Source organism: Oncorhynchus kisutch, linkage group LG20 (assembly GCF_002021735.2).
Source record: "Oncorhynchus kisutch isolate 150728-3 linkage group LG20, Okis_V2, whole genome shotgun sequence".
Classification (NCBI taxonomy): domain Eukaryota; kingdom Metazoa; phylum Chordata; class Actinopteri; order Salmoniformes; family Salmonidae; genus Oncorhynchus; species Oncorhynchus kisutch.
Window position 1 is genome coordinate 15987982 of NC_034193.2, and position 26705 is coordinate 16014686.

Here is a 26705-nt window from a genome sequence, read left to right on the forward strand (position 1 = left end):
CTTCCAAGGCTTTTTACCGGCTGCTCAGACACTGTTGGGATTTGGTCATCTCCGATGAAGAATTTCAGGTCAGAGAGTACTCCCTTCACAATCGAGATGCTGCGTGACTTGGATGGTTTAATCTTCATACGGGCCCAGCTGATGTTCTCCTCGAGTTTTCTGAGCAGTCTCCTGGTGCATGGGACAGTGGTAGTCAATGTTGTAATGTCGTCCATGTAGGCTCTGAGTGGAGGGAGGCGGAAACCAGAGTCGACTCGCTGTCCACCAGCAACCCATTTTGAGGATCTGATGATAACCTCCATTGCCATTATGAATGCCAACGGAGAAATGGTACATCCTGCCATTATACCTACATTCAGGCACTGCCATGAGGTGGTGAACTCTGAGGTGGTGAAGCAGAACTGCAGATCCTGGAAGTACGACTTCACCAGGGTTGTGATGGTGTCCGGTATGTGGAAAAATCTGAAGGCAGACCACAGGAGTTCATGGGGCACAGAGCCAAATGCATTGGCGAGGTCGAGAAAGACTACATGGAGGTCCCTTTTCTCCACCTTGGCCATTTGGATCTGGTGCCAGATCATGCTGGAATGTTCCAAGCAGCCAGAGAACCCTGATATTCCTGCCTTCTGTACAGATGTATCGACGTACGCATTCCTTTGCAGGTACTCGGCCATCCTCTGGGCAATGACCCTAAAGAAGATTTTACCCTCGACATTCAGTAAGGAGATTGGGCGGAATTGGCTGATGTTCACTGCATCCTTCTCCTTAGGGATCAGGACCCCGCCTGCCCTACGCCACACTTTGGGTATTATCTTATTTTTCCAAACTGTTCTCATAAGCCTCCAGAGGAACCTCAGGACGTCTGGTGCGTTCTTATACACTTTGTACGGGACTCCATTTGGCCCCGGGGCTGATGCTGTTCTTGCCCGTCGAACTGTGTTTTCCACCTCTTTCCATGTCGGAGGGCTGGTCTCAATATGATGTTCCGGGGGTTCAATGGGTGGGATATCTGATGGGATGGCCAGATGTTCATGTCGCTTTGAGTCAAAGTTTGTTGTTCTCAGGTGCTCCTCTAGGTCTTTCTTTGTTGTTTTTAGAGCTCCACTTTTTTCCTTCGTGAAGAGACTTTTAAGGAACTTGAAGGGATCTTTATAGAATCGAGTTCTAGTTTGTTCTTTCTTCCTTCTGTGTTTCCGTAGGTTCTCTGCTCTACGGAGGGATGCCAACCGGGTTTTGATATCAGCCTGAAGTGCCTCTATGCCCTCCTTCTCCACTTCCGAGGCCTTCTTCCACTGTTTCTTAAGCTGTCGCCTTTCTTGAACGAGGCGCTTGATTTCTTGTTGCCTCCTGGAAACTGGTGGGGTTGGAACCTTTCTCCCGCCTTTTGCCTCTTCCACTCCAAATCTTTCTGTCCCGTACTCATAGATAATGTCCCCCATCCTCTACAACTTCTTCTCCACTGTGCCTCGAAGTGTCTCGAGGGTCAAGGTAAGGTCAGTATTCACTGTTTCCCACAACTTCTTGTCACTGGCGCCGGGCCACTTCACATATGGTCTGTGCCCTGGTAGTGTCCTCTCGACTGCAGGTCTGGGAGGCTCGGTGAGTTCCACTACTGTTGTTGGTTCCACCTCAGTTGTTACTTCGGTGCTTGAGTTTACGTCCTCCATGACAGTGGTACTGATGCACTGCAAACTATGGTTTGAGTCCAGTTGCTGTGCTTCATTCGACTGATTTGATCGCTTTCGCAGAAAGTAATCAATGCGAGGCCTCTGTCTCTCTTTACCCAAACACCCCTTCTTCCCTGGTGGATCCTCAACCCATGGTGTGATGTAACTTTCCTCCAACCACAGACACATACCTGCATCTGTTTGTGGCCCGCTGTTGCAGCAGAACTTGTGACAGTTGCTTTGTGTTCTCTTGTGCTGTGCTCTCATTACTCGTAGTCGTTTCCGGTCCAGTCGTTACCATGTTGTCAGCCGATGAGTCATCTTCCGCCCCCGCTCTCGCAGACTCTAGGGGTATTCTCGTATGTTGACTTTCTGTAGCTAAAGCGGGTGTTTCCAACATACTGCGACGCATGGGAAACTACAGAAATGGGAAGCTACCCCATGACTGTCCCAGTGGGGTCTATTCCCTCCTGTCAGCCGTCTCTCCGTGCCGCCACAAGGACTTTCCCCTGTTGTCAGCTGATCTTTCTCAGCAGTCACTGGACAAGTCCAGATATTCAGATTCCAAGAACACAGGATGAGATGTTACTATCCTTTGTGCAAGCACTTCCAAGAGTTAATGAACAGTGAGCCTGGTGAAATTTGGGGAGCGCATCATCAGTAGTGTACCTTTTGGTTCCTAGGGTGTTTCGGCCTTTCACACTATACACCCTCCCCAAAGGCGGCCAGCGAAAGGGTGATCAATCCTACGCTTGCGTCCCATTCCCAATTAGTCATAGGAGTTGCCTTGTTGATGATAGCCAACATCCCATGGGACTATGCATGGCAGGGGCGTCCTCCTCCCTGAGTCAAGCATTGTTGACCGCATACCTCCTGGCCCTCTCACTTCGGGGCCCAGCTGGGGTCTACACTTAAGTGTTAAAAGTAAAAGTATTAATAATTAATTAAATCATTCATAATTAAGTAAACCAGATGGCACCATTTAAAAAAATTAATTTTTACGGATAGCCAGGGCACACTCCAACACTCAGGCATCATTTATAAATGAAGCATTTTTTTTTGTGAGTCCCCCAGATCAGAGCCAATAGGGATGACCAGGGATGTTCTCTTGATAAGTACATGAATTGGACCATTTTCCTGTTGTGCCAAGCATTAGAAAGGTAACAAGTAATTTTGGGTGTCAGGAAAAGGCCAAAACGGCATCCCCAGCCGCGTCCTCAGAGAATGCGCAGACCAGCTGGCTGGTGTGTTTACGGACATATTCAATCAATCCTTATCCCAGTCTGCTGTTCCCACATGCTTCAAGAGGGCCACCATTGTTCCTGTTCCCAAGAAAGCTAAGGTAACTGAGCTAAACGACGTCTGAGCTAAACGACGTCTGAAGTGCTTTGAGAGACTAGTCAAGGACCATATCACCTTCACCCTACCCGACACCCTAGACCCACTCCAATTTGCTTACCGCCCCAATAGGTCCACAGACGACGCAATCGCAACCACACTGCACACTGCACTAACCCATCTGGGCAAGAGGAATACCTATGTGAGAATGCTGTTCATCGACTACAGCTCAGCATTTAACACCATAGTACCCTCCAAACTCATCATCAAGCTCGAGACCCTCGGTCTCGACCCCGCCCTGTGCAACTGGGTACTGGACTTCCTGATGGGCCGCCCTGAGGGTAGGTAACAACATCTCCACCCCGCTGATCCTCAACACTGGGGCCCCACAAGGGTGCGTTCTGAACCCTCTCCTGTTTCCCTGTTCACCCACGACTGCGTGGCCATGCATGCATCCAACTCAATCATCAAGTTTGTGGATGACACTACAGTGGTAGGCTTGATTACCAACAACGACGAGACGGCCTACAGGGAGGAGGTAAGGGCCCTTGGAGTGTGGTGCCAGGAAAATAACCTCACACTCAACTCGACAAACTGAATTGGTCCACCCAACAGACAGCATTGTGGAGAAGGCGCAGCAGCGCCTCTTCAACCTCAGGAGGCTGAAGAAATTTGGTTTGTCACCAAAAGCACTCACAAACTTCTACAGATGCACAATCGAGAGCATCTTGTCGGGCTGTATCACCGCCTGGTACGGCAACTGCTCCGCCCACAACCGTAAGGCTCTCCAGAGGGTAGTGAGGTCTGCACAATGCATCACCGGGGGCAAACTACCTGCCCTCCAGGACACCTACACCACCCGATGTCACAGGAAGGCCAAAAAGATCATCAAGGACAACAACCACCCGAGCCTCTGCCTGTTCACCCCGCTATCATCCAGAAGGCGAGGTCAGTACAGGTGCATCAAAGCAGGGACCGAGAGACTGAAAAACAGCTTCTATCTCAAGGCCATCAGACTGACAGCCACCACTAACATTGAGTGGCTGCTGCCAACATACTGACTCAACTCCAACCACTTTAATAATGAAAATTGATGTAAAAATGTATCACTAGCACTTTAAACAATTCCACTTAATATAATATAATGTTTACATACCCTACATTACTCTTCTCATATGTACAGTGCCTTGCGAAAGTATTCGGCCCCCTTGAACTTTGCGACGTTTTGCTACATTTCAGGCTTCAAACATAAAGATATAAAACTGTATTTTTTTGTGAAGAATCAACAACAAGTGGGACACAATCATGAAGTGGAACGACATTTATTGGATATTTCAAACTTGTTTAACAAATCAAAAACTGAAAAATTGGGCGTGCAAAATTATTCAGCCCCTTTACTTTCAGTGCAGCAAACTCTCTCCAGAAGTTCAGTGAGGATCTCTGAATGATCCAATGTTGACCTAAATGACTAATGATAATAAATACAATCCACCTGTGTGTAATCAAGTCACCGTATAAATGCACCTGCACTGTGATAGTCTCAGAGGTCTGTTAAAAGCGCAGAGAGCATCATGAAGAACAAGGAACACACCAGGCAGGTCCGAGATACTGTTGTGAAGAAGTTTAAAGCCGGATTTGGATACAAAAAGATTTCCCAAGCTTTAAACATCCCAAGGAGCACTGTGCAAGCGATAATATTGAAATGGAAGGAGTGTCAGACCACTGCAAATCTACCAAGACCTGGCCGTCCCTCTAAACTTTCAGCTCATACAAGGAGAAGACTGATCAGAGATGCAGCCAAGAGGCCCATGATCACTCTGGATGAACTGCAGAGATCTACAGCTGAAGTGGGAGACTCTGTCCATAGGACAACAATCAGTCGTATATTGCACAAATCTGGCCTTTATGGAAGAGTGGCAAGAAGAAAGCCATTTCTTAAAGATATCCATAAAAAGTGTTGTTTAAAGTTTGCCACAAGCCACCTGGGAGACACACCAAACATGTGGAAGAAGGTGCTCTGGTCAGATGAAACCAAAATTGAACTTTTTGGCAACAATGCAAAACGTTATGTTTGGCGTAAAAGCAACACAGCTCATCACCCTGAACACACCATCCCCACTGTCAAACATGGTGGTGGCAGCATCATGGTTTGGGCCTGCTTTTCTTCAGCAGGGACAGGGAAGATGGTTAAAATTGATGGGAAGATGGATGGAGCCAAATACAGGACCATTCTGGAAGAAAACCTGATGGAGTCTGCAAAAGACCTGAGACTGGGACGGAGATTTGTCTTCCAACAAGACAATGATCCAAAACATAAAGCAAAATCTACAATGGAATGGTTCAAAAATAAACATATCCAGATGTTAGAATGGCCAAGTCAAAGTCCAGACCTGAATCCAATCGAGAATCTGTGGAAAGAACTGAAAACTGCTGTTCACAAATGCTCTCCATCCAACCTCACTGAGCTCGAGCTGTTTTGCAAGGAGGAATGGGAAAAAATTTCAGTCTCTCGATGTGCAAAACTGATAGAGACATACCCCAAGCGACTTCCAGCTGTAATCGCAGCAAAAGGTGGCGCTACAAAGTATTAACTTAAGGGGGCTGAATAATTTTGCACGCCCAATTTTTCCGTTTTTGATTTGTTAAAAAAGTTTGAAATATCCAATAAATGTCGTTCCACTTCATGATTGTGTCCCACTTGTTGTTGATTCTTCACAAAAAAATACAGTTTTATATCTTTATGTTTGAAGCCTGAAATGTGGCAAAACGTCGCAAAGTTCAAGGGGGCCGAATACTTTCGCAAGGCACTGTATATGTATATACTGTACTCTATATCATCTACTGCATCTTTATGTAATACATGTATCACTTGCCACTTTAAACTATGCCACTTTGTTTACATACCCTACATTACTCATCTCATATGTATATACTGTACTCGATACCATCCACTGCATCTTGCCTATGCCGTTCTGTACCATCACTCATTCATATATCTTTATGTACATATTCTTTATCCCCTTACACTTGTGTGTATAAGGTAGTAGTTGTGGAATTGTTAGGTTAGATTACTTGTTGGTTATTACTGTATTGTCGGAACTAGAAGCACAAGCATTTCGCTACACTCGCATTAATCTGCTAACCATGTATATGTGACAAATAAGATTTGATTTGATTTGATGAAGGATGTTTTACGTACGAGACGGTCCACGGGGGAAACAAGTGTATTACCGGGAATACACATTAATCCTAGACGATAGTGCAGATCTAGCGAGCACTATTGGATGTCTCGGCTAGGCCTGGGTGTGTTCTCTCTCCAGACCACTTAATCTCTCCATCCTCTCCTACTAAAGTACCATTAGGGCCACTAACCCAGGGCCAAAGACATGCAGAGATACGTCTCTTATAGAGATTATGCTGTAATTGAGCCCGTGTGTGTGTGTGCGTGCGTGCGTCCGTGCGCGGTGTTATAGGGAGACAGGGGTGTTCCCTTTAGGGATTTTGCGTCCAAACCGTTCAAAAGTTTGGGGTCACTTAGAAATATCCTTGTTTTTTAAAGAAAAGCAAATGTTTTGTCCATTAAAATAGCATCAAATTGATCAGAAATTCAGTATAGACATAATTCATGTTGTAAATGACTATTGTTGCTGGAAACGGCAGATTTTTTTATGGAATATCTACATAGGCGTACAGAGGCCCATTATCAGCAACCATCACTCCTGTGCTCCAATGGCACATTGTGTTAGATAATCCACGTTTATCATTTTAAAAGACTAATTGATCATTAGAAAACCGTTTTGCAATTATGTTAGCACAGCTGAAAACTGTTGTTCTGATTAAAGAAGCAATAAAACTGGCCTTCTTTAGACTAGTTGAATATCTGGAGCATCAGCATTTGTGGGTTCGATTACAGGCTCAAAATGGCCAGAAACAAAGACCTTTCTTCTGAAAGTCGTCAGTCTATTCTTGTTCTGAGAAATTAAGGCAATTCCATGCGGGAAATTGCCAAGAAACTGAAGATCTCGTACAACACTGTGTACTACTCCCTTCATAGAACAGCACAAACTGGCTCTAACCAGAATAGAAAGAGGATTGGGAGTCCCCGGTGCACAACTGAGCAATAGGACAAGTACATTAGAGTGTCTAGTTTGAGAAACAGATGCCTCACAAGTCCTCAACTGGCAGCTTCATTAAATAGTCCTCAACTCTTTCTATTCTGGTTAGAGCCCGTTTGCGCTGTTCTGTGAAGGGAGTAGTACACAGCGTTGTACGAGATCTTCAGTTTCTTGCAAAAGGGTTTTATAATGATCAATTAGCCTTTTAAAATTATCAACTTGGATAAGCTAACACAACGTGCCATTGGAACACAGAAGTGATGGTTGCTGATAATGGGCCTCTGTACGCCTATGTAGATATCCCATTAAAAATCATCTGTTTCCAGCTACAATAGTCATTTACAACATTAACAATGTCTACACTGTATTTCTGATTAATTTGATGTTATTATAATGGACAAAAAATTTGCTTTTCTTTCAAAAACAAGGACATTTCTAAGTGTGTGTGTGTGTGCGTGCTGCCGTTGTGCCAGAGCCTCTGGAGGCTTCCCCTGTGTAACTCTACCCTGCTTTATGGTTTAGCAGGATGAGAGAAAGAATTGCATACAGTTATTAGGCTTCAATCTGGACAGGGATCCTATTAGTATAGCATAATGCCAATTATCATGAATACTCCCCTTCTACCTTCTCTGTGTCCTCTCTATTCAATGAACATCAGGAACTAGCACTTGGGTTGTCATGCTCCATTAGGCTTTACTTTTAGTTGTTGCCATGTTGTCATGTTGTCAGGTGAATTACGTCTTGTATAAATGTTCTGTCTCTCGCTCTCTCTCTCGCTCTCAGGAGAGGGAGCCTCTGCGTGTGATCCCGCTGAAAGAGGTTCACAAAGTTCAGGAGTGCAAACAGAGGTCAGTGTCTTTTTCACATTAGTCACTGAGCTGAACAGGTTGGCTATTGACGTTGACAGGCATAGTGCCAAAGTGAACGGACATGGCATGTCTCCCAAATGGCACCCTATTCCTTATTTAGAACACTGCTTTTGACCAGGAATAGAGTGCCATTTTTGGACGCAGACATGGCTAACAACTGTAGCGTGCTCACAGATAGGAATACATGTTGGACATGGACCAACAGAGTGAGCTTACCGTCGCCCTTTGATGGCGATGCACTCTTGCATTCACACCCAGTGATTCCTGTCACTGGGATGTTGGAATATTATTGAAAGTGATGTCATCTCTTTCCATCCAGTGACTTAATGCAGAGGGACAATCTATTTGAAGTCGTCACAAGCTCAAGGACCTTCTACATGCAGGTGGGACATGTTCTTTCTCAGGGTAATAGATGAACATATAGATTTCATTCCAGCAAAACTGACGAAGAGATACAGTCAGTGTTCCTTGCCATTGTCACCCAGTGACCTCCTCCTTTTCTCTCTGTTTCCTACGTGTCTCCTCTTCTTCCTCCTCATCCTCCCTTTCTAGTCGGACAGTCCAGAGGAGATGCACAGCTGGATCAAGGCCATCTCAGGAGCCATTGTGGCCCAGCGGGGGCCTGGACGCTCAGCTGCCTCTGTACGTATTCAGTCTGGGGCTGGGCCTGAGCCACTGGTTCTGCATGACCAATGGGGTGTCGACACTTTAGTTGTAGCCAAGGGCTTGATGGTTAGTTGGATCAGGTGTGTTTGTGCTGGGTCAGAGTAAAAGCCTGCACGTCCTGTAGACCAGTATTGGAGATCTCTGCTCGGAGGGGAGATACTTTACTGTCTTTGGAGGAAATCCATGTTTGAGTCTACATCCGTGTCTCTAGTTTCCAGATGTTTCTGTCTGTTGAAGAGCAAACATTAAAATCCGGTTTGGATGAAACCCATTCACACACCCACCACCCCAGCTTACAAACTGGACATCACAGTTAGATTTCTGTACCTGTGTGCCGCCTTGATTTTCCTAATTGTTTTGTTGGTTTCCATGTTCTATTTTTGCATTGACATAATTATAGTACACAAGGCAGTATTCAATCTCTACTCACAACCAGGTGATGCAGCTAGATCCACACTTCAAACCCCCAACCAACGGGTACCCTAACACACACACACACACACACACACACACACACACACACACACACACACACACACACACACACACACACACACACACACACACACACACACACACACCCCAGCCCCTCTCCTGTTCTCTCTCTAATCCCTTCCTCTCTCAGCCGGAGTGTCCTCCCCCTCCTCCTCCCATTCTTTCTCTTCTAATGAAGATGTGCACTACTGTGTTCTTGCAGATGCGTCAGGCCCGTCGGCTGTCGAACCCTTGTATACAGAGGTATACATTCCGCAATGGTGAATGCAGCACGTATGTGAGCCCCTGTGTCAGTCAAGCAGCTTCCTCTGTTTGTTTTGCAGACGTAGTGCTAGGTTGCATCTGAAATGGCACCCTTTTCCCTATTTAGTGTACTGCTTTTGACCAGGACCCAAAATAAGTGCACTATATATGGAATAGGGTGCCATTTCGGACACAGCCCTAGTCTAATGTAGTGGAATGGAGCTTTGATGATTGCTTAATCCCCTCTGAAACTCTCAAGCAAGCCCATTTAATAGATAACTTCCATATCATGCTTGAGTGCTGATCATTAGCCCCTCCCCCTTCTCCATCCTAACTGGTCTGGACAGGCATAATCTAATCTGCCATTGATTGGTCAGACTAACTTGCCTGGTCCACATGACCTCACTCCTCCTCTTCCTTCCGGAGCTTGGTATGGTCTGGTCCTGACCAGGCTTCTTTGAAAACCCCCTCTATGTCATTGTTGGTTTTCAGTACCTTCTGCCTCTTCTTCCTCCATCCTCATCCGGCAGGTAGCCTAGTGGTTAGAGCATTGGGCCAGTAACCGAAAGGTTGCTACTTTGAATCCCCGAGTTGACAAGGTAAAAATCTGCCGTTCTGCCCCTGAACAAGGCAGTTAACGCACTGTTCCTAGGCTGTCATTGTAAATAAGAATTTGTTCTTAACTGACTTGCCTAGTTGAATAGAAAAATCCCACTTTAATGCATTTATAACTGATTTTGTGACCTCCAGTCTGCGTGTCTGTTCCTTTATACAGATAATACAGTCATCTGGCCTCCTTGTGCAAGAAATTATTCCATATAGAACCGTCTTGCGCCACTGGGTTCCAATGTAGCTTGGGAAGCTGTAATGAAGTAGCCTGTAGTACAGTTACCGGTAGCTGCTAGCTAGGTCTGGTAGCTGCTAGCTAGGTCTGGTAGCTGCTAGCTAGGTCTGGTAGCTGCTAGCTAGGTCTGGTAGCTGCTAGCTAGGTCTGGTAGCTGCTAGCTAGGTCTGGTAGCTGCTAGCTAGGTCTGGTAGCTGCTAGCTAGGTCTGGTAGCTGCTAGCTAGGTCTGGTAGCTGCTAGCTAGGTCTGGTAGCTGCTAGCTAGGTCTAATAGCTGCTAGCTAGGTCTGGTAGCTGCTAGCTCGGTCTGGTGATGCATGTTCCCCCACCTCTCCTAGAAACACACACAGCAATCCTCAAGGTTGACCATTATATCTTCATTCATTCATTCATTCATTCATTGGCTTCAACATCTTACACTTGCCAACTTTGAGACTTTTTAACATTGCCACATTGCTTTTAGAGTCTCTTGTTACTAGCACTGGCTGCTAAGGGGAGGACGGCTCATAGTATTGGCTGAAATGAAGTGAATAGAATGACAACAAACATATGGAAACCACATGGAGTTCCATTCCATTGATTCCGTTCCAGCCATTACTATACCATTCCGTATAGCCCGTGCTCCCCATTTAAGGTGCCACCAGCCTCCTGTGATGTCTAGTAGTTTGAAGACTCTCATGTTCTCTAATGACCCAGTAATACTGTGATTTCATGTCAACATGTCCTCATGCACCCCACCCCTTCAACACATACTTATGTTCTCTGAGCTCTACCCATCTATTCTAAATGTCATCCCTCTGCCCATTTTTCCTGGATTCTCGTGCTGCGTCACTTTTTCCATCTATCACTTCCTCATCATCTACTATTTTCACGCCCTTGCTAAAACTAGATACTCCTAAACAGTTTTTTCGCTCGCTGTAACTTGTCATCTTTTCACTAACTTTTGGGCGTCTGTTTTCGTTGTTGTGTCTTTTCTCCCTGTCGTGTTTTTCAGAGATTAAAATGTGACAGTGAGTTACTAACATTCCCCAAGTGAGCTCTACTGTACCATCCCTTCTGCTGCTGCTGCTATTCTGCTTCCTCTTCCTCCAACTACATCTGCTGCCTTTGTTTCACTCCTGCTTCCACTACTGTAACCCTTTGCACCAGCACCACTGTAGATACTACTACTATTACTACTACTGCTGCTGCTGCTGCTGCTGCTGCCCTGCCCTGCCCTGCCACCCTGTGCCACTGCCCTCACTACAGCACTGTGACTGACCTGACTGAGTCCCCTGCGTCCAGTGCTTCTGAATCTGAATGACTTTGTCCCCCTCCTCCGACCGTTCCCTCAACCCCTCCCTCTCCTACACTATGCAGGAGCACAGCGACCACTCTACCACCAGCATCCCTTCCAGCTTCTACTGCAGCAGCAACCACGGGGGACCCCCCGCCCCTCGCTCGCCAGTCCAGGCAGAGCCACCCTACCCCCAGCCCCAGGGGGGCCCGGGCCCTTACCTGGGACAGCCAGGACTTCATGGGCCTGCTGCCCTGGCGAGGCCACCCTGGGGCTCCACCCCGCTCCCGCCTCTCCCTCCAGGAGACCCCCCGCCTGTCCAAGTGAGCGCCTCGTCCCTGTACCACACCAACACCGACCGGGAGGACCTGTCACCATGGAGACGGCGCAGCGAAGTAGAGGGCGACCAACCGGAAATCTCCACCCTCAGCTTCGAGGACTCAGACCTGCATGTCAGCCAGGTTTGAGCCTCTAGTCTAATCCCTGACCTTTGACCCCTAACGCCTGCCTCATAGGACACCGCAAGCTCTCACCCATAACCCCACTCCCCTATTCCCTCCACCACCTGACCTTCACTCCCCATGCACAGAACCTGCTCATTGGATGTGGATGCAGGTGGATTCACACTGACACAAAGCGGACTGGACAGTTATCACCAACGACAAATGGAAAGCCAATCAGAAGTTACCAAAAAATGGAGCTGAACCAATCAGAGCCGACCTGGCCCTCAGGAAGACAGGGAGTGGTCCCTGGTTGTGATTGGTGATTGTCTACTCTACCCCTGTATCGAGAGCTTCTCTTAACACAGCCAATGGCGTGATGTGTCAGGGCAAGGAGACCTCGTCAGGTGTTTGGTTTTAGTTCAGTCTCTTTTGTTGTTGATATTTCTGTTGGGTGTTGCTCTTTCTCTTTCGTTGTTGATATTTCTGTTGGGTGTTGCTCTTTCTCTCTTGGTGTTGGCATTGTGTGGTATGATTCAATAACATCATCCCCTGTCCATTGGCTAAAGAGGTTACTGATTTGGCTAACTCTGCTGAGAAACTCACTGCTCACGTTTCTCCACCTTCTCCTCCTCTCTGACGTCACGTGATTTACTGTTATCAGGGTTGTTGGGCCTAATTTAAAGAGGCGCTAGATGTTATTTTTATTGACAGTTATGTCAACTAAAAATGTGTAACTGTCGACAATGAGACAACCCCACTCATACACACAATGGGCTAGATTTGTATGTACTTTTAAGATGTTAAATATATTTGATTTTAAGCAGACCATTTAGTTTTTATCCAAAGCATGCCGTTATGGAAGCACCTGATGAAATATGAAACCAGAATCTTAAAAATAACCTGTCGAAATTCCGTGCGCCATTCTTGCTTTCAGGTGTTTTTTGGAGTGAGTGGGTCTTGTGTATATTTATGTTTTTAGTAATCCTTTAGAAATGCTTTGAGTCCTTATGTTCTAATGAAAGTTACACTTGTTGTGTTCGTTCAGACTCTCTCTTTCTCTCTCAATCAGTCACACACACACACACACACACACACACACACACACACACACACACACACACACACACACACACACACACACTGTCACACCTATGTGTTTTGCCAAATGTAAGTCCTGCACTGTAATGTTATGGGCCTGTCAACGTGAGCATGCATTTGTATAGTGACTTCTCCCTCAGGAGGACAGATATGCACAGTTACAGTACATCTACAGGCCTGTGGGTAGGGCCTTTTAACTGGCACTTTGTGGATACAATGTGGGCAGATAATCTGCCCACTTGATCTGATTTATGGGTGTTTCTTCGACATCCTCTTCTCTTTTCTACTGTATGAGTACTGTACTACTTTTCTCAATGCTGTGACGGTTTGTTTGTGTGTCTGTGGGGGAGACATAGGGTACCTGCGTTGCCAATATGGTGGAAGACGGGAGGAGGGTTTGACCTTTGGCCTCAGCTGTGTGCTCTTCCTGTTTTTACTGTGTTGCACAACTCTTACTGTAACAGCTGCTAAAGTGCCTGCGTTCTTTCTATAGAGGAAAAAAAAAACAAGAAGCTATTTTGACCCTTTTAATTGTGTACCTGATGTTCTTAAATCGTGTGCATTATTTATTAAGTGGAGTTTGAAAATAAATCAATGGATTCAAGTTGGTGTGACTTTTTTGCTTCATGTTTGATTTGACTCAAGTCATGTAAATAGTGTAATTTTTGTGTTGGCTGTAGATTGACACTATGTACTGCTGAAGGAAATAACGACATGTCCTTATTTGATCAAATATTTTTATTGCATTCAATACAATGTCTGCTATGTTCTTTTGTAACCCCACATTTTCCAGCGTGTAACTAGATTGCATTTAGAGGTGTCACCAATTTACAGCGTCAACAGTTGCCATTTCAAGGCCTGGTAAGACCATAGGAAAGAACCCGGCAAAGCAGGGTTCTAGCGCCATCTATTGGCATTGTTTATAGGCATCTATGGTCAACTGAGATGGTTGATAGAGGTTTACTGTCAATTGGAAATATTTGTATTATTAATACATCTTAACCTAACGTAGCAGGCTTTTAAAAAAACGCCTGGGCGGCATCCCGACATCCGTTTTTTAGGAGAAACGGAAGTAAGGTTGAAAATACTGTAGCCCTGAAAACCGGAAGAATCCGCTTTCTACCGACCCCATGGAGAGTGAATACATCTAAATATTTAGTAAATATCTCACTCATAAATATCTCATTCACCACTGTTTGGTCTTCTGAACTACACACGATTACGGCGACATTATTACCCCTAAGGTTGCATCCAGAATGGCAGCCCATTCGCGGTGGCAGGTAGCCTAGTGGTTAGAGCGTTGGGCCAGTAACTGAAAGGTTGCTTGATCAAATCCCCGAGCTGACAAGGTGAAAATATGTTGTTCTTCCCCTGAACAAGGCAGTTAACCCACTGTTCCTAGACTGTCATTGTAAATAAGAATTTGTTCTCAACTGACTTCCCTAGTTAAATAAAAGTTCAATTTAAAAATAAAAAAATTCCCTATATAGTTTGACAAGGGCAAAACTCTGCCTAAACCTGGAGATGGCCTGTCCCTCACACTGAGCAGTTGGCGAGAGCTGTCTGTTGTGACTGAGAGGCCCCTGGTTTCTCGTAGGAAAAAACAGCTGGAATACATTGTGCCCTCGGAGCAGGCCAGGCATGACTCATGGTCACAATGTTATGATGCGTAGGTATAATGGAAGAAATCCTGCTCTGAAGCTCTTGTTTGGATTGGGAACAAAATGGCACTCCTCTTCTGCTCCCATTTGAGTCTCGTTAAACGAACATACTTCCAATACAAACACAGAAATAACAAACTGCTTAAACACATTGGAACAGGTTTCTGAGAGTTTGGATGTTACTGAGAGGGAATGACTTCAGCCAGTGCTTGTTGTTGCAGCAAATTAGATTCAGGACCTAACAATTGGAATCTGTCTCCATTGTTGAGTTCATGTTTGAATAACTCTGACTTTGATTCAAAGGGACATTCATAGTGCTTCATTAGATCTCGTAAGTTCACACTTAATGGGCTTGTATTGTCAGATAGTGTCACTCTAAAGAACACAAACTGGAAAGAAACCTCTGGGACATCTATCTATATTGATGACTGCAGTGAATACAGTTGACCTTGGTCAGGACATGGGGAACTAGGGACCTAGACATGCAGGCTGGACACCACAGTGTAATGATGCTGCGAAGACCGCAGGTCTCTGACCACTGATCCCAGGTCTGTTCTGCTGGCCCTTGGCTGTCAGGGTCAGTTGTACGCATCAGGTGTGTTCTGATCCCAGGGCCTGTGCTGGGAAGTGATGATGTCAGCAATGATGACATGGCCCCTAACGGAGGCCTCTAAGTGAGTTGAGGATAACATAAACAGCTGGAAGAACTCTGTAACCAAAGCAGAGCCTCCATGGTCCAACCCAGTGCCTATCAAGGGCTGGGTCCAGCTCTAGATCATCCTCATTTTTCTGGGGTGCTAAGGCTTTATCCACACTGGTTCTGGGTGCCTAATGGAGAGCTCACTGAGGGAGTGGTTGGAGCCTAACGTCTGCACAGCCAGAGAACACAGGAAGCTTCCCTCCCTCCCTCATCGATTCATCGCTGTGCCAGAATATGTTAAGTAACCACAGTTATTTGTGTGTGTGTGTGTGTGTGTGTGTGTGTGTGTGTGTGTGTGTGTGTGTGTGTGTGTGTGTGTGTGTGTGTGTGTGTGTGTGTGTGTGTGTGTGTGTGTGTGTGTGTGTGTGTGTGTGTGTGTTCCAATGTAATGGTGCAAAAGTGCAACTGAATATTATAGATATACTTCTACATCTTTTTCAGAAATATATGCATTAGACTGGTTCTGAGAAACTCCATGCATTACAGTATATGTGACATAAGCAACTGTGGATCCTTGATAAGTGTAACGGCGTTCTTCGTTCGTTGAAAGAGAGTCGGACCGAAATGCAGCGTGGTGGTTACTCATGTCTTTAATGAAGAAAATCGTGACGGTACATGAAATAACGAATAAATACAAAAACAACAAACGGAACGTGAAACTTATTACAGCCTATCTGGTGACACTACACAGAGACAGGAACAATCACCCACGAAAGACAAAGCGAAACTCAAGCTACCTAAATACGGTTCCCAATCAGAGGCAATGAGAAGCACCTGACCCTGATCGAGAACCGCCTCATGCAGCCAAGCCTACACTCGACACACCCCTAATCAACCACAATCCCAATGCCTACAGAACCCAATACGAATACAACACGTAAACCCCTGTCACACCCTGGCCTGACGAAATATATAACGAAAACACAAAACACTAAGACCAAGGCGTGACAATAAGCACTATATAAAGTGTGTCATTATGTTATTAAATGTGTTATTATTATCATCATTATTAGTAGACGTTTCCTGCTCAACCAATCACTGCTTTGCCTGCCTGGCTTCCAGTTTCTTTTTTCACATCTCCCATGATTCAAATTAGGAGAAAGACACAAACAGCCCAAATCCCCCACCACCAAAATAATGTATAAAACAAAACAGAGTAGTTCAATTATCCTGAAATGGTAAACTCTCCACTCTGTCATTGCATTGCTGCAATTAACTTAATTCCCCCCACATGTATTATTTATTTCCCGCTGTAAAAATAATAAGCACTCCCAGATTAAATTGAAAGTTAACAATAAATGTTACAAGAGATGATGTAAGTTTGGCAACAATGTCAGGTAGTCTAGCGGGTGGGTAGTTAGCCTTGTGGGTAGTTAGCCTATCGGGTGACAGGTAGCCTAGCAGGTGGCAGGTAGCCTAGCGGGTGGGTAGTTAGCCTAGCGGATGGGTAGTTAGACTAGCGGGGAGAAGGTAGCCTAGCGGGTGACAGGTAGCCTAGCGGGTGACAGGTAGCCTAGCGGGTAGCAGGTAGCGTAGCAGGTAGCAGGTAGCCTAGCAGTTAAGAGCTTTGGGGTAGTAAACAAAAGGTCACTGGTTCGAATCTCAAAGCCAACTAAGTGAAAAATCGGTTTGTGCCCATGAGCAAGGCACTTAACCGTAATTGCTCTGGCTAAGAGCAACACTAACCTCTAAACTTCCAACTGCACTGCTGTCTCCCTGTGCAACTTTAGACTCACTTCCATAAGAAATAACTACATTTGCTTCGTCAGCACTTGGTAGAAGCTTCTTAATCAATTTAATAGACCAGCAACACTTCAGCACCTAATAAGATAAATGGTAGAGCTCAGCTGGATCTTTTGCCCACTAGTACGGTTCAGGATAAAGAACAATGTGTTCCCACAGAAAGATGGCTCTCTACAGCCAGCTGTGGTTAACCAACACCCCCAACCACTGCCAATATATTTTGGGGACAGGACAATGACGATTAGGAGTGTTGTGGTCAGATTTTAATCAAGTAAAGAACATTGTCTCTTGTGGCTAATGGGGCTTTCTTTGACATCCAGCACCTGGATGCAGTATTACTGTACATTTTCTCCCTCAAACTGCTGGTGGTTCTTGTTTCTCAGCTGTAATGGGGATGTACTGTAGCACTGGCAGCAGCATGGCATGCACCAGGAACGTGGAGGGTGAACAGGATATGTCCTGGACAAGGGTGGGGAACGAGATAACTGTTTTTGACACCACACTCCAAAAAGCAAGTTCTGCAGGCTCTAGTTTTGTCTAATTTTGATTGTTGTCCAGTCGTGTGGTCCAGTGCTGCAAGGAAAGACCTAGTTAAGCTGCAGCAGGCCCAGGACAGAGCGGCACATTTTGCTCTTAATTGTAATCAGAGGGCTGAAATAAATAATATGCATTCCAGTGTCTCTTGGCTAAGAGTTGAGGAGAGACTGACTGCATCACTTCTTCTTTTTATCAGAAACATTGTGTTGAAAATCCTACATTGTTTGCATAGTCAACTTACACACAGCTCTGACACACACACTTATCCCACCAGACATGCCACCAGGGGTCTTTTCATTGTCCCCAAATCCAGAAACAAATTCAAGAAATCGTACAGTATTATATATAGCCCTTGTTGCATGGAACTTCCTTCCATCTCATGTTGCTCAAATAAACAGCAAACCTGGTTTCAAAAAGGAGATAAAGCAACACCTCGCGGCACAACGCCTCTCCCCATTCGACCTAGATAGTTTGTGTGTATGTATTGATGTGTAGGCTACATGTGCCTTTTTAAATGTATGTAGTTCTGTCCTTGAGCTGTTCTTGTCTAATGATGTTCTGTATTATGTTTCATGTTTTGTGTGGACCACAGGAAGAGTAGCTGCTGCTACTGGGGATCCTAGTAAAATACCAAATACTTCAAGTCAAAATCCTGTTTGTTCTGCTTGTGGTGTCTCGGCTGGCAGAAATATCATTATAAACTGGGTGGTTCGAGCCCTGAATGCTGATTGGCTGAAAACCGTGGTATATTGGCGATATACCACACCCCCTCTGGCCTTATTACTTAATTATAGAGCATTGCAATTTAACCATGCTGAAATTACCTCCCCCTGGCTGATATGAGACATTCATAGTGTCTTGTCCCTCCAATGAACACAAACGTTCTTACTGATCAACATCCACAGTATTACATAAGCTACAGTAAAGTAATGTTTCTGCTGGTGGTAGTCAAAACCACAAATAGAGCAGAGCTGTGCTGATGGGAATGGGTTGAGACTCATTCGTTTTGTGGGCCATTTGGAGTGTGTCTATGTGTTGATGATGGGGCTGTGAAAGGCGAGCGGGTGTGACTCATACGTGCTGGAACAGCCAGGTTCAGAAGACATGGATGAGGGGATGGAGAGGGGGATAGAGAGGAGTGTAGGGGAGGATGTTTCCCAGAGCTCTGTTTGACTCCCCTCCAGCATCACTCACATCGTAAACTGTGATGAGATGTCGAGGGTCCCATAAACGATCCCTGAACATGCCAGTGGGTCAGAATCACTTTTCTCAGACCAGCAGCACTGTGTGAGTTCTCTTAATCTAGGCCCTTAAGGACACTCTGATTCAGTCAACTCTGACACTCGTTGATGTTAGTTGTTTTCTGCAGTGGCATCCTCGAGAATCTAATTGTGATTATACTTAACAATGTCCTGTCATAATCTGTCAGATTAGATTTATAACAAAATAATAATTCATATTTTTCAATTTAGTTATTCAGATCCTACAAGTGATCAACACAGCTCCCAAACACTCCCAACGCTCTCACTCCCAGTGGCGATGAGAGAAGTGAAGAGTGGGCGGTTTCTCCAGCATAACTGCCTGGGATTTAGTGTTACATTCACTGTAGCTATCGACACTTAAAACAACATGAGCAAGCTCTTGTTGTTCCTGTTCCCGTTCACTGTTGTTCCTGTTGCCTTGTGGCAGCAGGTAGCCTAGTGGTTAGAGCGTTGGGCCAGTAACCAAAAGCGTTCTAGATCGAATCCCTGAACTAAAAATCTGTTGTTCTGCCCCTGAACAAGGCTGTTCCTAGGCTGTCATTGTAAATAAGAATTTGTTCTTAACTGACTTGTCTAGTTAATTAAAGGTTAAACAACAAAAAAAGGCCTCAGTCATGGCTAGAAAGAATACAGTTTTTGTCAAATGAATATCAAAAGTTGAAACATTTTAGCTAACCATAACCCTTTTCCTAACCTTAACCTAATTCTCCTAACGTGCTACCATAATTATCCTAACCTGCTGCGTAAATTCTTCTAACCTGCTACATAAATTGTAATCTGACAAAAGCTGTATCCCATTTAGTCGCAATGAGAGTGGTAATGGCAACGAACACAAAACCAGCGTTAGGCTAACAGCACCCTTGGAAATGATGCATTGTGGGAGAGAAACTCTTCAAAGACCATTACAAGCATCTGTCGTTTAAAGTGCATTAGGATTAGAAGGTATTCGATCAATCCATTACAAACAGCACATGGAAGTGATTATATTTGCTTTTGGATTCCAGTACGATGCCATGGAATGGATGAGCATTCCAGAGTACTTACGTAGACATTAGGGTTCTCAGAATCATGCACTAACATTAACGAACATAACATACTGTGGGCGTTTGCCTGGCCCTAACCCAGACCCAGACCATCAACAAATCAAGGACTGCAACCCCAAATCTTTAAACTGAACTATGATAACCTTTGCTTTCACTTCATCACTTTCCCGGCTGTAAATTCAACTGCTGAGGATTCTATCATTTTTTTAAAAACTGCACCAAGCATATATAGTGGCTTTTGTTTTACGTAACCAGATTGTTGAACATTGATAGTATGGCAAAGGAAAAATCAATTATCAAAGAGCATGCAATTGCTTTGGGCATCTTTGAATTTCCACAACAATAATTAGGTCAAGTCCAGTGCAGTAATTAAATCTATACAACTCAGTTATATGCTGTGGAAATTAATGGGTAGGCGATGCTACTATAAGAGCAAAAGTGTATTGCCATTGTTTCTTTGAACAACTGAATGAAGCAATGTATGATCCGTTTGAAATGAACTCAGGGTACATTCTGATGCTCTGACATAGCCTCAGTAACAGGGCGGGTGGAGGAGGCATATGTACTGAACCCTCTGCACGTCAGTAGAGCCCACCCATCGCCTGTCTTGTTTATATTGCTACAACGTGTTGTTGCCTTTATAAACTCTGCAACATCATAGAGGGAGTTACAGTAGGTGTTGTTGTCTGACAGCAGTAGACTAACGAAGCACAGTTTAGTGAAAAGCGACTGACATTTATTTTCACATTTATGCATCGTTTATTATTTATGCAGATAAAACATTTTTGTAGAAACGTTTGAAAATTCGTTTTTTGACAACATTGGTTTTTTTCAATTTAACAATGTTTTGGTCGGTCATCTGCGCAACTTTTCTCCTTGCTCCTTTAGTTTGCGAGGCAAGAACCAAGCGATATGTCATCGGCTGTCCAGATAAATGTGACAAATCTCTATGTCCCCCGATCCCTGCGGACTGCATGGCCGGCGACATACTTGACCAATGCGACTGTTGTCCGGTCTGTGCGTCCGAAGAGGGTGAGGCATGCGGCGGCACAGGGAGATTAGGGGACCCGGAGTGCGGAGAGGGCATGGAATGCTCGATAACGGACGGAATTGGGGTGTCCGCCACAGTGAGGCGTCGGGGCAAAAGCGGTGTGTGCGTCTGCAAAGGTTCGGACCCGGTGTGCGGCAGCGACGGGGTGTCCTACCAAAACATCTGCGAACTGAAGAGAGTGAGTAATCGGGCTCTGAAGCTGCAGCAGCCACCGGTCATCTTCATACAGAGAGGAACCTGTGGCAAAGGTATGGGAATTCAACACAATGTATAACAAATTACTGGTTCTCTTGGTAAAAGCCACAGCAAGTGCAATATTGTGCGTAAAACCATAATGCATAAAAGGTCCAAGAAAGACCAAATAGAAATCATATTATCCATTGAATTGGTCTGCGTTGAAATGTCATAATTGCTTGCTCATTAAAACATCCCATCTCCCGAAATAACATGTTACCGAGTTCAACTGGATCTGTCTTAACTGTAGCCTAGCACAGTGGTAGAGCCAGTATGTGCCAAGACGTATAACAATCACACCCTACACATTTACCAGTAGCCTACGGTTAAACCAGATAGAGATTTTGTGTCGTACATGTTTTTCACAAGGAGATACCATATCTAACAAATATCTTAATTTGTTGGTTAATAACACATTTTACTTGCAATTTGATTGATGTGTATAGTTGTGATGCTTGGCCTCAAGGTACACATTGAAAACACACACACACAAAGCTATGAACACACCATTCACACCTGGATCATTCTGTGCCAGCCAGCTTTCTGCTACAGTAAACTCTTGGAAATAAGGTGCTATCTAGAACCAAAAAGGGTTCTATCGGCAGTTCCTATAGGAGAACCCATTGAATAACCCCTTTTGGTTCCAGGTAGAACCCTAGCGAGTATCCAACTCCTGCTACCCACTCATCACTCCCTCATTCTTCTCCTCCCTCTCCCAACTTTTGAACACAAAACTCCAGATTTTGGGACTCTGTTTAGCACCTTCAGGTCAGAGGACTGGCTTACCTTGTTACCTCAAAAAAGAGCTGTTTCACTCAATAACTGAGGACAGGATCGCTCAGCCAAGCCAAAGATATGGTAGAACTCTGTCAAAAAAGCCATTACATGAGCTGCTCACACCTATGATATCATGGCATCTGGACCTCGTGCAGTCAGTCGATTGTATAACTTCTAAACAGATCAAGCTCTAGGTCAAATTCGACAGTCACTGAGCCATGTTTCTTCATGAGGTGACTTGTTCCATATATACTGTATATGTGTGATTGACAGGCATGGATATAAAATCAACTAAACTCTGTCAGTAGAAAGTGAATGGAATGGTGTCTTAATACCTTTTGAATGGAAATAAGTGTCAATGAAATCTCTAACAATAAGATGTTTTGTTGCTGGAGAGGTTCAAATCAAATTTGAGACATGTTTAGTTAATTGGTAGCTAAGTTAGTTAATACTTTGTTAATACCTGTTTATTTATTTGCTCTTGATGATGCTCAGCTCTCTGTATGAGTGACATGATGGAGAGTGCTGTGACGAACTGCTCCACAGCTGACAGTGACAGACAGTGACAGAGCACAAGCTGTTCCAGACGACTGTGTGATCTCGCTCTCTGTAGCCGATGTGAGTAAGACCTTTAAACAGGTTAACATAAGACCTTTGAACAGGTTAACATTCGCAAGGCCACAGGACCAGGTGGATTACCAGGATGTGTACTCAGAGCATGTGCTGATAAGCGGGCAAGTGTCTTCACTGACATTTTCAACCTCTCCCTGACCTAGTCTGTAACACCTACATGTTTCAAGCAGACCGCCATATTCCCTGTGCCCAAAAACGCCACAGTAACCTGTCTAAAAGACTATCACCTCGTAGCACTCGCATCTGTAGCCATGAAATGCTTTGAAAGGCTGGTCATGGCTCACATCAACACCATCATCCCAGACACCCTGGACCCACTCCAATTCACATACCGCCCCAACAGATCCACAGATGACGCAATCTCTGTTGCACTCCACACTGTCCTCTCCAACCTGGACAAGAGTAACACCTACTTGAGAATGCTGTTCATTGACTACAGCTCAGAGTTCAACACCATAGTGCCCACCACTAAGCTCAGGACCCTGGGACTGAACACAACTTCCTCTGCAATTGGATCCTGGACTTCCTGACGGGTCGCCACCAGGTGGTAAGGGTAGACAAGAAAACATCCGCCACACTGACCCACAACACGGGGGCCCCTCAGGAGTGTGTGCTTAGTCCCCTCCTGTACTCCCTGTTCACCCACGTTTGTGTGGCCGCGCACGACTCCAACACCATTTGCTGATGACACGATGGTGGTAGGCCTGATCACCGACTACGATAAGACAGCGTACAGGGAGAAGGCCTGAGACTGGGCGGTGTGCTACCAGGACAGCAACTTCTCCCTCAACGTTAGCAAGACAAAGCAACTGATCGTGGTGTACAGGAAATGGAGGGCCGAGCATGCCCCCATCAATATCAACAGGGCTCGGTGTTCCTCGGTGTCACTAAGGAATTAACATGATCCACACACATCGCCTCTTTCCCCTCAGGAGGCTGAAAAGATTTGGCGTTGTCCCTCAGATCCTCAACTGCTGCACAATTGAGTGCATCTTGACTGGCTGCATCACCGCCTGGTATGGCAACTGATTGGCATCCGACCACAAGGTGGTATGGAGGGTAGTCCATATGGCCCAGTACATCATTGGGGCCAAGCTTCCTGCCATCCAGGACCTCTATACCAGAGCACCGTCTAGGTCCAAAAGGCTCCCTAACAGCTTCTACCCCCAAGCCATAAGACTGCTGAACAATTAACCAAATGGCTGCCCGGACTATCTGCATTGACTCCTCCCTTTGCACTAACTATTCTGACTCATCGCATAATCTGCTGCTACTGCTTATTATCTATCTTGTTGCCTAGTCACTTTATTCATACCTGTATGTAGTTATCTACCTCAATCACCTCGTGCCCCTGCACATAGACTCGGTACTGGTATCCTCGTGTATTTAGCCGAGTTATCATTACTCTCTCCTTGTGTTATGATCTTTCTATTATGTTAAAGATCTTCTCTCTGTATTGTTGAAATGCCTGTAAGTCAGCATTTCACTGTTAGTCTACACCTGTTGTTTACATGATTGGATTTGACCATCGCTCAGACACATGCAAACATTGCTTCGAAGCTTGTTTTTTTCCATACCCTTTCAAATGTAAGGAGCTCACAACAGGTTAAACATTAGTTTAGTGGTGAGCACGGCAGCCAAGGTGCACAAACACACTCACATAAACTCACTTGAAGTCTGGGGTTGAGCTTTGGCAACGTCAAGATGTCCAACATAATATTGGATGAGACAGAGTCAATGCGTGTGTGTGTGTGTGTGTGTGTGTGTGTGTGTGTGTGTGTGTGTGTGTGTGTGTGTGTGTGTGTGTGTGTGTGTGTGTGTGTGTGTGTGGGCGTGTGGGTGTGGGTGGGTGGGTGCATGTGTGTGGTAGTCAGAGGCTCCAGCCTGCAACCCATCACCACCCAGTGCCTTCAATAGCGAGAGTGGGGGAAGCATGGAAGAACTCCTAAGCAACTGATGTCCACAGCACCATGGGAATAACAGTGGATGCTTGATTAAAATACCCATGGGCAAACATGGACACTCTTGTCACATGAGTGGGGAGGGCTGGGTGGTTGACAGACATTGTTGCTAAGACCAGGGCACTAGCTCACCAGAGGTTGTGATCTATTCTGAAACGTGTTAGCCTGGTCTAAATCCTCAAGTATTTAAAATGTTTTTTATTTATTTTTATTTCACCTTTATTTAACCAGGTAGGCTAGTTGAGAACACCTTTATTTAACCAGGTAGGCTAGTTGAGAACACCTTTATTTAACCAGGTAGGCTAGTTGAGAACACCTTTATTTAACCAGGTAGGCTAGTTGAGAACACCTTTATTTAACCAGGTAGGCTAGTTGAGAACACCTTTATTTAACCAGGTAGGCTAGTTGAGAACACCTTTATTTAACCAGGTAGGCTAGTTGAGAACAAGTTCTCATTTACAACTGCGACCTAGCCAAGATAAAGCATAGCAATTCGGCACATACAACAACACAGAGATACACATGGAATAAACAAAACATAGTCAATAATACAGTAGAACAAAAGAAAACAAAAAGTCTATATACAGTGAGTGCAAATGAGGCAAGATAAGGGAGTTAAGGCAATAAATAGGCCATGGTGGCGAAGTAATTACAATATAGCAATTAAACACTGGAATGGTAGATGTGCAGAAGATGAATGTGCAAGTAGAGATACTGGGGTGCAAAGGAGCAAGATAAATACATAAATAAATAAATACAGTATGGGGATGAGGTAGGTAGATAGATAGATAGATAGATAGATAGGCTGTTTACAGATGGGCTATGTACAGGTGCAGTGATCTAAGAGCTGCTCTGACAGCTGGTGGTTAAAGCTAGTGAGGGAGATATGAGTTTCTAGCTTCAGAGATTTTTGCAGTTTGTTCCAGTCATTGGCAGCAGAGAACTGGAAGGAAAGACGACCAAAGGAGGAATTGGCTGGGGGTGACTAGTGAGATATACCTGCTGGAACGCGTGCTACGAGTGGGTGCTGCTATGGTGACCAGTGAGCTGAGATAAGGCGGGACTTTACCTAGCAGAGACTTGTAGATAACCTGTAGCCAGTGGGTTTGGCGACGAGTATGAAGCGAGGGCCAACCAACGAGAGCGTACTGGTCGCAATGGTGGGTAGTGTATGGGGCTTTGGTGACAAAATGGATGGCACTGGGATATGGACTCACAGATTCTGCAAGAAACCCCTCAATCATGCAAAACTGTTGCTGTAGTCAAATAAAGAAGAACCTATCGAGGAAGATCTATCCCACACAGTTGTCTTTGACCATGTTTACAGTATTAAGACATAATACTTCCTGCCAGCCTCTGTGTCTCTCTCTTTATGTACTCACTTCAGATTGTGAGAGGGGCCAAAGCAGCCTGACAGCCAGTCAAGCCAAGCACCCCTTGTCAAATAGCTGATGGACTCATCAGGAAACCATCAGTGGGTAAGAATAGACAGACAGGCCATGGCATGCCCCATAATCAGGAGTTCCACTTGGCAGAGAAACGCACATCTGTAAGGTTAGAGGGCTATTATTTTCTCGCTCCACGTAATACCATTTCAATTGGGGTGTGTGTTTGTTTGTGTGTGCATCTGTGTGTGCCTGTATCTGTTCGATCATGCTATAGGCTTTCAGTGCACAAAATAGCTGGTGTGACTGATAGTGATTAAGAAAGATAGAGTGTCCTCAATTTTACAACTGATCTTTTGACCTTTTATCAAAGCTGAAGTATTTGTATGTGATTTTATTGAAAGCCATTTCACATGGCGTGCCTGAGTGCATGTCTCTGTGTGCAGGTCAGGTCGAGAGAACTCTCTCCTCTCTCTTACTCTTTTCGGCAACATGATGACAAGAATTACTACAGAGAAGTTGACTAGTCATGATGGTGGAGGCTGGATCTGGAGACATATAGCCTGTTATGGCTCAAGCACATACCACAGTCCACTTCTCTGGGTGGTTTGAGGTCAGTGAAAGTCCTTATAGCCTTAGATAATATTAATGAAACAAACACAGA

At 45.0% G+C, this 26705-nt stretch overlaps 2 protein-coding genes across 8 annotated transcripts in view; both read left to right on the forward strand.

Moving 5' to 3' along the window:
- LOC109865377 (pleckstrin homology domain-containing family A member 1-like) overlaps positions 1–13658 on the forward strand; it is a 46466-nt gene extending 32808 nt beyond the window's left edge. Inside the window, exons 9-13 of one of the 6 annotated variants that reach the window (XM_031799232.1) lie at positions 7904–7968; positions 8309–8372; positions 8542–8631; positions 9353–9423; positions 11597–13658. In XM_031799232.1, coding sequence (XP_031655092.1) covers positions 7904–7968; positions 8309–8372; positions 8542–8631; positions 9353–9423; positions 11597–11840 — 534 coding nt within the window. In that variant the 3' untranslated portion in view covers positions 11841–13658. Of the gene's footprint in view, positions 1–7903; positions 7969–8308; positions 8373–8541; positions 8632–9352; positions 9424–11231 lie in introns of all 6 variants that reach the window. The other 5 variants (XM_031799231.1, XM_020453506.2, XM_031799234.1 and 2 more) reach the window with 5 other exon arrangements.
- Positions 13659–20459: 6801 nt separating this feature from the next.
- LOC109865738 (serine protease HTRA1B) overlaps positions 20460–26705 on the forward strand; it is a 36102-nt gene continuing 29856 nt past the window's right edge. The window contains exon 1 of one of the 2 annotated variants that reach the window (XM_020454153.2): positions 20460–21299. In XM_020454153.2, the coding sequence (XP_020309742.1) occupies positions 20843–21299 (457 nt within the window). In that variant the 5' untranslated portion in view covers positions 20460–20842. The remainder of the gene's footprint in view (positions 21300–26705) is intronic. The other variant, XM_020454152.2, reaches the window with a different exon arrangement.